This window comes from Poecilia reticulata, linkage group LG1 (genome assembly GCF_000633615.1).
Source record: "Poecilia reticulata strain Guanapo linkage group LG1, Guppy_female_1.0+MT, whole genome shotgun sequence".
NCBI classification, from domain to species: Eukaryota; Metazoa; Chordata; class Actinopteri; order Cyprinodontiformes; family Poeciliidae; genus Poecilia; species Poecilia reticulata.
Genome location: NC_024331.1, coordinates 5,469,089 through 5,480,354, shown reverse-complemented (window position 1 = coordinate 5,480,354; position 11,266 = coordinate 5,469,089). Strand labels below are relative to the sequence as shown.

General features: G+C 38.9%; 1 protein-coding gene and 1 long non-coding RNA gene across 2 annotated transcripts; both read left to right on the top strand.

The window, feature by feature from the left end:
• Positions 1–1,801: 1,801 nt before the first annotated feature.
• On the top strand, positions 1,802–3,937 carry LOC103478151 (uncharacterized). The gene is made up of 3 exons (XR_535750.2): positions 1,802–1,860; positions 3,612–3,758; positions 3,840–3,937. It is a non-coding gene; the product is annotated as an uncharacterized LOC103478151 (long non-coding RNA).
• A 155-nt stretch (positions 3,938–4,092) lies between these two features.
• Positions 4,093–10,205, top strand: LOC103478275 (uncharacterized). Its single transcript, XM_008432037.1, has 7 exons — positions 4,093–4,164; positions 5,718–5,805; positions 5,879–6,018; positions 7,175–7,361; positions 7,604–7,703; positions 7,785–7,857; positions 8,339–10,205. Exons 2-7 carry the CDS (start codon positions 5,742–5,744, stop codon positions 9,290–9,292), a joined length of 1,518 nt encoding a protein of 505 aa, XP_008430259.1. The 5' UTR covers positions 4,093–4,164; positions 5,718–5,741; the 3' UTR covers positions 9,293–10,205.
• The last annotated feature ends 1,061 nt before the right edge of the window (positions 10,206–11,266 follow it).

Here is an 11,266-nt window from a genome sequence, read left to right as displayed (position 1 = left end):
AATTACCTTACCTTACACTGTTTTCAACAACTAAAACCTGTAAAACACAATCATTGTCTGTCCTGCTGTTTTACGTGTATGTGGAAAGTCATGAAAATTGTTAAAAGATTATGCACTTTCAATCTCTTTCCTCAGTTTCAGAATTCATACAGAGCATTGTGTATGTGTGTGAAGGTGCAGGTGTGTGTTGACAGCAACAACTTAATATAGGAAAGGAAACAGTGACGCTGATAACTGAAAGTGCATGGAAGCTTACAAAACAATGAATGCTCTGCACCAGCAAGGTACAAATCTCAACGATTGGCCAACAAAATATGACAGTATAAAACATATGCAGGTTTAYTGTTGTTTTGAGGACTTAATCTTATTTCCCAGCTGAAAACATTTTGGTAATTTAGCGTGTTTTCACACCTGATAGTTTGRTACACTAGGTTTGATTGGGGGCCAGAGTTGCGTTTGTTTCATTTCCAGCTGAYGCAGTTTACTTTGACACAGCACTGTGTTAAACAAACTAAACCCTATGAAAAACTTGTCCCCCCCTCGCTTGTGGCTGAAGGAAGGAAACGATACAAAAACCTCTGAAGACAATGACCAACTTCCTCCTTCACAAAATATAATGTAAAATGGAGTGGTGTGAGATTTTAGAGGTTGTAGGATTTCACATTTTTATCTTCTGCAAAAAGGTAAAAAGCGTCTCGCATTTGTTTTGGTGGCATTTACCCAGAATGCCCTGTGTTGTAGTCCCCTTCCTGCTTTTGGAGCAGTTAACAATCCGCTTGGCATTCACATATACATCGGAACTGAACTAGAGTTCGCTTTAACCAAACAGAGARCTGGGTTTTTAGGCTGACCAGAGTTCACTTTTCTGACCCATGTTGGAGTTTGATTACGCGTTCACATCTTCCTAGCCTGGCCACTGCCTTCCCACATTGCCCTGCTCGATTCTGCTGGTTTTTACCAAGCCAACACCTTCTCAAATGAACAAAACCTTCTAGGCAAATGAACCAGAGTCTGATGAAAGTGGACTAAAAAGGTCTCATACAAATTCACCTTAAAACTAAAGGTTCAGCGTAGATTTTTGGGTCTTGCCCTCATGCARATTCACCTCAGATTTTAAACCAGATTTAATAAGCCAAATAAGGTGTGCAAACTATAGTGCAGTTTTTTAAAGCCGTGCACATAAAAATAGCATGTGATGAAAAAAAAGAAATTGTTGCACAAAATGTGACCATGGACCTCCCTGCGGATGCATCTGAAATGATCAGAGATTAGCAATGAATAGCAAGAATTGAGTTTCGTCAGGCACTACCAATAAATATCATTTATTAATATTTGTGACCTGAAGTGGCTACTTTGGCCCTAGCATGAAGACTGATCAAAAGCCCAGCCAGAAYCACACCAGAGGCCTGTTGATGGCCACATGTAGTCTAACCCGTTGTTAACTGGAATACATGGAGAAATTTGATCAATTCAAACACGTGCAACAAATTCTTGCTTTTACAAACTCTTTCATATTCATCTTAGTAAAATCTACGGCTCCAAATTAATGACCTTCATCTCTGCTGTGAGTACATTTAAACTTCCAGGGACAGTGGGTATTTAAACAAAATTTGTTGACAGTAACTAAAAACAACTTGCTTATATGTGTTTGAAACATCATCGCACTCAATTAGCTTTCACACTTACTCCTAAAAAGTGTTATGACTCATCCCTCCAGTGACCTTTTCTTGTAGTCGATGCATATTAATAACGTGGCTGTGGTTAAGGTGAGGAGTTAACGTTAGTTATGAGAGTTGCTCCTTCCGTGTCAGTTGCATTGAATGCAGCMCCTAAAGTGGATTTATGCGCCTTCCTAAGCAGGTGAGACACACACTTCAATTATTTGTATCGTCTGTTGATTGTTAAACTCTATAGTAAAAGGTTTTTGAGTGGTCGACCGCGTTTGGAGGGGATGAGGTAGGCAAGCAGATAGCTAAAATGTCTTACTGCTGACAGGAAAACAGTAAGAAACAGTTTCTGCTGTCTGACTGTTGAGCACATAGTGGAAATTAGAGGTGGGTGATATGGACTGAAGGTTTTTAACACAATATTTCATTGTTCTATTGTGATAAGGGACAATAAAAACAATTTATTACTTCTTTTCACATAAAGTAGCATTGTATCACTAAATTGCTCACAGCAACTGCCTTTCATCCTGTTTTCTAATGTATTGATAAGTAAGGACATCATYTTTGAACAAACAGTGGAAAAAATGCTAAAACTAACAATCTGGACAGTTCTTCATACACTGAAATGTATCATACAACAATAAATCAAAATTCTTATGTAAGAAATTTATCACAATAAATGATAAACAATATTAATGAGAATATTTTGAAGACTTTTTTTCCCGACGGCTTGTGTTAATCTATTGAAACTAAAAATGCTTCAATAGATTTTTTTATTGTTTTTGGAAATGAAAACGAGTTTTAAAAGTAATATTCTGACATAAATGCCTCGAATCATGTTTCCAAACATTTCAAACAGTTCTAACTTGTCTCAACATACAGTTCAAGTACTGCATGTTGACTTTGGAAATTTTTGAACACAAACATGTTTTTTTTAGTAACCACATGCTAAACCTGACCTGAAATACACACCGGATCTATTAACCCAAGCAGTGCAGGAGCACAAATAAATGAGCAACTATTTGGCTTCAGTCAGGTGTAACAAGGTGAAAAATACTGAATGAAATTAAAATAATTAGTAGAAAACCTTGTTTTGATCATGGCAGCCCCAGGTTGCCTCCTGTATGGAGAAACTGGTTGTGTTTATCGCTCAGGTGTGACGTATTCCTCGAAATCGTTCTCAGATCTGTTACGTTCTGTCAGCTCCTTCGATGAACTTTACTTTTCAYAGTTCATTGGAAAACTGTACATGCTACTCTTAGATCTTTGCAAGAGGACAACTCTAATATTTTTGACACTGTCAAAAGTTTCATGAGGAGCACCTGCTGGTGGCTGATGAAAGGTGAGATGATTCCTCCAACTTTTAGATTCTGGACTCCACAGTGCCAACAGGAAGATTAGAAAGTTTATGATACAACCAMAAGTGAGGGTTTTGTTATGTTTCTCCCGTCACTCTACTTTAATCCAATAACTTAGTTAATTGATGTATTTGTTTTCATTTATTTAAATGTGGGTCTTTATAGGATTGCTATCTACAACTGGTGCACATTTCAAAGCAAAAACACAGCATTATATCTRACCTCTCCTCAGAACAGAATTTTTTTATGTTCACAGCAAATTGACTGAAAACAAAATCCCCTGCACACACTCCTAGGAAATTCTCATCTCCCATCAATGCTCCATSTGGYATTTCTCMCATTGTGCTCGATTTCTCAGAATTTCAACTGGGTCATAGTTGCATAGTGTTGAACTGSCGCATTACATAGCTCATGACCAAACATGTAGTTTACACCATCTTCCATTTTGAAACTGCTGTTGTGTTTGCAAACATGCCTTCCACAGGTAAACATCAAAGAAGGTTTTCCATACTTGCAGACAAACCARCAATCACTGCCTCCAACATTTAATCCTGTTTTTCTAAATGTTCTCATRTCACATATTCAGGTCATRCAGGCTTAAAAGCTGTACCACAGATCTGCTAAAGGAAACACTGGCAGGAAACAGAGAAAAACATGGCCRCTCCTTTTCTGTTCATCCTGCTCCATCTGCTTTCAACCTCCGCCGATGATTGCAAGAGCCCTCCACATAACAGTCAGTGCTTTCTTTCACTTGAACTGTGCTGAGTAAATTAAAAAGTTTATACTTTGCTTGTTCTCATCCTCTTTGTCCTAGGTCTCACTTGCTACAATGATTACAGTCATAATATCAGCTGCACATGGAAAAGCTCACGTCATAAGAATGATGCCTGCTCAATATATGCTGAACTGCCCAGWAAAAAGTATTTATTTAAATATAGATATAAGTACTGTATAGAGCCATATACGTTTTATACCACATTCTAACTAATTATTAAAAACACAAGAAAACAATAGAAAAGCTCCATGWTTCTCCCTCTTATCTTATTTTTTTACTCAGAYATGCTTCCTGTAAGCTGCAGCCTTTTGATAATACCAGACCAGACTTGAAGTGCTCGTTGATTTTTAAGGGAACCGAACTGGTGAGTATTAAAGTACTATTTATACTACAAAACATTTAACATCTCTGTACATTACTGTGCTCTTGAATGTTGTTCTAATACCCAGTGAGCTAAAGACYATTTAATTTGTCATGTGACAAACKGTGTTTTGTCCAACAATCCTTATGYTAAAGGGCTTATGATAAACATTTTTCATTTTATTTTTTAAATATTTCCACATTTATTCTATAAATCTTTTATGAACTCAGAAGGTACAGTTAAGCTGAAAATTATCCATACTAGATCTGGATGTAAAACGATTTCCATTCAACCAAAAATGTTTGCTTCTTTATTTACAGAAAAAGAGACATAAGAGTATCAATTTGGGAAAAATGTGTGAAATTTTAACAATTAAGACATTGTTGGCTTTATAGGAATTACACGCTTCTTGTAAATTTTCAGTTTCAATTCGATCCAGTGTTAGTAAATGTAAGGATTATGTTAAACCCAAATCTGCCAGGGGTATTAACAAATTTGTGATTGACTGTAATATATGGTAATTATCATAAATTGAGAAATAATCTTACTGGACATTTTCTTCCTTAGTCTTTGAGTATGAATAGAGTATATACTCTATTCTAACATTTCTTTATTAACACAGTTACAACTATTTTCTCCTAATTTCTTCAGTTTAGTTGAATGTAAAAATGCACACATTTCTCCATGAAGGAGCTAAATTACTGTCTAAGATAAAGAACTTAAGAAGCTTTGCACATTTCTGAAAATATACATTTAAGAATCAAAAATAAACAGTTTAAGTGTAATCTAGCTATCAGTGCTACTTAGGAATTAAAATTATAGTAATCACACACATGTACTTGCTAATGATTAATCAACCCCAAACCCAAAGGTTATAAACATTATGAAAACTAATTCATACTTAAAAGTTTCTAGAAATGGGAACGATCGACAATCATTTATGGATAAATGATTCTGTTTTTTCTCTGTCTCTTTTAGCTTCTTGCATGCTCGCATACACGCACGCACATACATATTCACACGTATGGTCAAGAAAAGAGAGCGTTCCTTTAGATAGAGGCTTAGAAAAGGAACCAGGAACTGTTGTCCAGGGCCATTTCCTGTTTCTCATAAGAAAGCATGGTGATGTACAAGCGCTGTAATGGTAAACTATAAACCCTCTTGTTCCAAAACAATGTTAGCACTTATTTGGCTTTACTAAATTGGACTGAAGATTTTAACTCAGTTTTTATGGTTGCTTGAGATGATCCCTCCCAAAAAAATTAGTCCAGAACAATAATGTATTAGCTTCTGTGCGTGTATGGCTGTTTCTATTTTGTCCTGAAAACAGGGAGGGCTAACCTGTTTAAGATCCATTGATGTGGATGGATGAAAACATTGCATGTTATTTCTCTTATTTGTGAGAAAGTGTGATAATCGATTAAAACAGAAAAAAATCAATAAAAGGTTGAGAAGATGTTTTAAGATAAATGAAAACAAAAAAGTGGTAAAAATGTAGCCTAAGGGCTTGTCTTGTGTTTGTTTTTCTTTTCTTAAAATGACCTATTTCCTTCCAGTTCAAAAGCAGTACTAATGTGTCCATGAATTTGAGCTGCTTCCCTTCAAAACAAAGTGAAATTATTTTTTAYCAGCCAGCATGTCACAGTAAGTAGGAACCATCAATTTTACCATCTTGTCGCATTACCTAGCGAGCCTTTTACATTTTATGATTCTGCAGTAAAGGTGAACCCTCCTCCAAAGCCTGAAGTCAACTTTACCATGGTTTCCTGGTTCTCCCAAGTTCCAAAGCCTACATACATTGAATATTACCGATACAATACAGAGCTACAGTGGAAACGAAAGGGACACGGATGGAGCGTGAGTAGAAAATAATAAAGGATTTAACCATGATGCGTGGTAAACAACCTTTAAAAAAATCCTGCCGTGAGCAACTTTCATAAAAAGAATTGTGCATAAAATACTGTATTTTTCAGACTATAAGCCGCTACTTTTTTGCTTTGAACCACGCGGCTTGTAGCCCGGTGTGGATTTTTCTTCAACCACCAGGGGGCTCTTTAGCAGGAAGTGAATCATTGGAAGTCAAAATTGGAAATCAAAGAATAAAGCGCTAATTTTCATTTAGAAAATCAGCTGCTAGCATGTGCTTGCCTGCTGCTAGCATGCGCAAGATGGAGAAATTTATTCAAACTCATACCCCCTCATCATGGAAACCACACAAAGAAGTTCATATGAAGCTGCTTTTAAGTTGAGGGCTAAAGATCTGTTACAACAGGAGGGAAATGGAGCTGCTGCACGTAAGCTCKGCATGAACGAATCCATGGTTCAGCATTGGAGACGGAGAGCTGCGTCCTTAATAAATCCAGCAGGTTTATTAAGGACGCAGCCCTCTGCTGCATCCTTGGGAAAACTGAGAGCGGCGGCGATACCAGCGGCTTGTAGCCCAGTGCGGCTTAAATATGTACGTTTCCAGTTAAAAAAAAAAAAAAAAAAACTTTGTAGATGTTTCTTATAGTAAGGTGTGCTCTATAGTCCGGAAAATACGGTACATATTTTCTTAAACTTTCCGTGTAATGTGAGACAGATAATGTATGAAAAAATGGAGCTCCTCTGCCTACTGCCACTGTAGCTGTGTCAATACAGAAATAAATGCAGAAACAAATTACCGTAGGAGCAAAACGGGTTWTCCACCATCCTTGGTGCTAATGAGACTTAGCATTCACGGCGGGCTCCACCATGTGAGTGGAGCTGTGGCGTAGCAGAGAGTAAGAGAGAGGAGCAAAGAGTTCACAAGCAAATTTGACACAGCCAAGTCCCTCCTCCTGACTGATTGCTCTCAGTCAGAAACAACCAGAGTATTTCTGCATATGGCAGTAGGACCACAGGGAAGAAGCAGATCATCTGTCTCAATTTACACTGTTAGGACATAGTGAAAGTTTAAACATGTGAAAAACATTTTTATAATCTACTGCATCTTTGACTGATGTGAAACGTCTAAAAATATCTGTCTCTATAGRATCTCCAGACCAAAGAGAGTTCATGTCATTGGGAATGTACGGCGCAGCTGGATGAAGACTTGCTTCTAGAAGGCAAGACATATGACGCCCGCGTTCGTGTGTTGGCCAATTATCGCTTTGGCTTGAATGGGGCGAGCTGGAGTGATTGGAGCCCCACTGTGTCTTGGGTGCCCAGACCAAGATCAGGTAAAAAAATAAAATTAAAATAAAAATTAGGCCACCTTAAATGAAGCCTGTGGGATTAGTTGGGCAACTTCGTTTGGTGTCCAAATACAGCTCTCCTTTGTTTGTCCTGTCACCATGGAGATATGTTTTCTGAGATTGTGTTGTGTATCAGAAATCTAACAATAAATCCTAAGCATAAAACTCAAAAAGATGTCGCAGAAGAACGCAAACCATCAGGACTTGTACTTTTTTGCGTGTTTCAGGAGAGGATGTGGTTGATCTGAACTGGGTTATTTTGAGCCTAGCAGTGTTTGGTTTGTTGCTGTTGCCTGGCGTGTTCATCGCAATGCGCAAGAAAGCCTGGTAAGTAACAAAAATAAATAAATAAATTCAAATATATCAGACAAATTATCACAGACCTGTATAGATTTAATGTGTGCTTAGTTCCAGGATCTACATACTGAAGAAGATTACAGGCCCACCTCTGCCTGATCCTACAAAGTCAACACAATTCCAGGCAATCTTTTGGTTTTCTTTTATTTTTCTGCTTTGCTTTTTAGCAACAAACATGTGATGGGCTAAATGTAATGCTAACAATTACATAAACAAAAAAACAAACTGGAAATGTGCAAAATCACATTTGAAAATAATGATTTCTTAATTTCTCATATATGAATGTTACACATTTTAAAAACATTTTAATACAATAATGTGAGAAACACAATGGAAGACCGAAAAGACTGAAGGTGATCTATTATATTATGTTATTATAGAATAGTTGTATGGGCTAKACAAAGCATGTTCATTACCTCTTTTCAGAATGAGTYTCTTGTTAYTTTAAATCCAACTGAGCTGCTGCAGGCCACGCCCCCAACTCAACGTTTAGCTGAATCGTGCCAACTTAAGGATTTTTCTTGGTTTTAGGTCAAAAACCTGACTGGTTTTTAACATTTCTTCCATCTTCTCTTGCTTCCCCACTCTCATATTTCTTTCCACAGACCTGGTTGGATCCGTATTTCACCAGTGAATTCTATCAGTCCTTCTTAAAATYAGCAGATATCGTCTGTGTTGAAGAAACGTCCGCCGTGGACGACATCACACTCTGCACGCCGGACATAAAAATGATGCCAGAGTTCAACGAACACGAGTCCAGTTGTTCCAGCTTCTCCAACCACAGTTACTCTGGGTGTTGTAGTCCTCCTGTGTTCCCTCTCACCGCTGGGAGTCCGAAGCCCCGTGCCATCGAAGCCTCCTACAAGAACGTTCCTGGTCCCGAAGCTGAGGAAAGTAAAAACCGGGACAGTGATGTTGCGAGAAGAGAAGCGGAAATGGTTATGGCACTTCTGATGGATGGAATTAACCATGAGGCAGTGGTGATTTCTGACTACAAAAGTGTTCAGAAACTCCAGACCGAACTCCACAGTTTCCATAGTGTGGACTCAGGCATGACCAGTTATGAAGAAGTCAGTCAGGAAAGCATGGAGGCAGACAGCATCAATATGGTTGAGGGGACACCATGGGCGCAAGAAAACCAGGAAATAAATAATGAAGGGAACGAGACAAAATCAGTTATTCAGAAGTTGTTTGAAGGCAGTGAGAGCATCTTGGGCAAAATCACCGTTGTTTCAGATTACAAACAAATTCCGACAATCCGGGTCGAGAATGCAGAGCTCCTCCGGCTCCACAGCGCAGATTCGGGCATGGAMAGTTATGAGGAAGTCAGTCAGGAGAGCATGGAGGAAGACAGCATTTATATGATGGAAGGACATGATGATGGGTCACTGAGCAAGGAGMGGAAGGAGAGTGAAATTCAGAAATTGTTTGGAGGCATTTTCTGTCAAAATCCTCCTCAGGGTTTTTCAGATTACAAACAAGTCCCAACATTCCAGGCTGAAAGCCTTGAGCTTTCCTGGGCTTCCTGCCTGGATTCAGGCATTAACAAGGTAGACTAGGAGAGTCTGGAGGACATCATGGAGGAGGATGATAAGACCGCCAAAGGTACTCACTTCTTATTTCCATCTTTTCTTCCCCCTGCTTTGGCAAACCCCTTGATATTTTTGTCACAACAGTCCTTGTATATATCTCAATCAAATCTGGGTTCTGTTTTGCCACCACTGCAAATGTCAGGTAGYGTTGTACACCAGTCCCGTGATAAAGATTACATACCAGTAAGGCAGGGATGGAGCAAAGAATGGGAGGCTTARGTGTCTGTCCCATGCAAGGCAAACAACAAGCCATAATGCCCAGCAAAATATGACAATATAAAACATATGCAGTTAGTCACTGGTATTWTTATTGTTGTGAGGATTTTATCCATTTTCCCATTGTGGAAACTGTGGAAGTTGTGATACTTCAGAGTGTTTTCTGATAATCCAGTAGACTCGGTTTGATTGGGGACCAAAGTTACATTTGTTGCATTTTCAGCAGGTATGATTCACTTTGATGCTGTACTGTGTCAAACGAACCAAGCCATTTGAAAAACCTCTTGCCCCTCCCCATCACCTATGGTGGCGCTGCAACAAGGACCACTGAAGGAAACTACACAGAAACCTCTGAAGAAGACGTAAGCACAACTTCCGAAACGTACAGAAAAATGGAAGGTGCCAGATTTCAGCGGCTGTAGGATTTCTCTTTTGTTCTTGGCGAAAGACCATGAGCCATTTCTGCCACTAGCGCTGGACTCACAGGTTTGGTTTTGTTGTATTTACTAGAGGTGTGCCGATCGATCGGCCACCAATCATAATCGGCCGATTTCCGTGAAAAAGTGTATGATCRGTGATCGCCRATCACRGTCTCTTGTTGCCGATCACACAAACCGATCACCTGCATCTCATTTCGCAGCCGGCCTGTGCAGCTGGTCTCCTCTTTCCTTCACACTGCGCAAACACGCAGAAACAAATCCTAAGCGATGTGGAACTATAACGCACTGAGTGAATGGGGACGTTTGCGTGTTGCGGCGGAAAATTGAAGCASGTCAAAATGCATCAACACGACGAATCTAATATGGCATAAAAACAATGCCATAHTTGACRGAGTTTGGCTACATCGAGGCTCACTGCAGTAAAAAAGACATATGGAGGATCAGATAGCAGGTAAAGCAGCGCACAGCTACAAACACTCACCCGGATTAGCATGACGGTCAGAAAGCTAAACAAATAACCCGCAAAATAATTTAAGTCTTCGAGCTGCGAAGTAAGACGCTGATTCTGCTCTCACTGTTGAACCGCTGCTACGCGCTACAGGTAGTAATATTTCACAGACGGAGCGCCGCTTCTGCTCCACCTGGTAGTGACTCTCACACCGAACCTCTGCTTAAAGCTGCAGCATCTAATCTAAAAAATACATTTTACATACTATTAAAACTTTCGCATGACATGAGGCAGATAATCTCTAAAAAAATAATCGATCTCCTCCCTGCTCTGCATAATTACTCCACTCAGTCACAAACAGCCACTCAGAACTAGCAGTAATCAGCTAGCCGCCATGCTATCAGGAAGTTTTCATTCAGTAAGTCTGGATTGTTTATTGTAATGGATCCTGTATTTGCCTTTGAATGTTAAGTTTTATACTTGAATTTTTTGGCAATGTTGAGAGGTTTTATTTTGGCTCTTTGCATTATTTAGCCTCTTCAGAGCCTTCATATGTTATCAGTCTGTTAAAGATAGTATTACTGATAGCAGTACAATTTGCAGAATGCCTGTTTAGTTTAGTTTTCTTCTTGGAAAAAGTTATTAAAAACAAGTTTTTGTCTAAATTAAGGTGAATTCATGGTTCCTTTTTCCACATAATGTAACCGGTAGTGTTTATGATATATATAAAAAAAAAATAATAATAATTATTATGTGATCGGTATCGGTGATCGTCCCTCATGGGTGATCGGTATGGGTATCGGCAAGAAAAAACCTGATCGGCACATCTCTAGTATT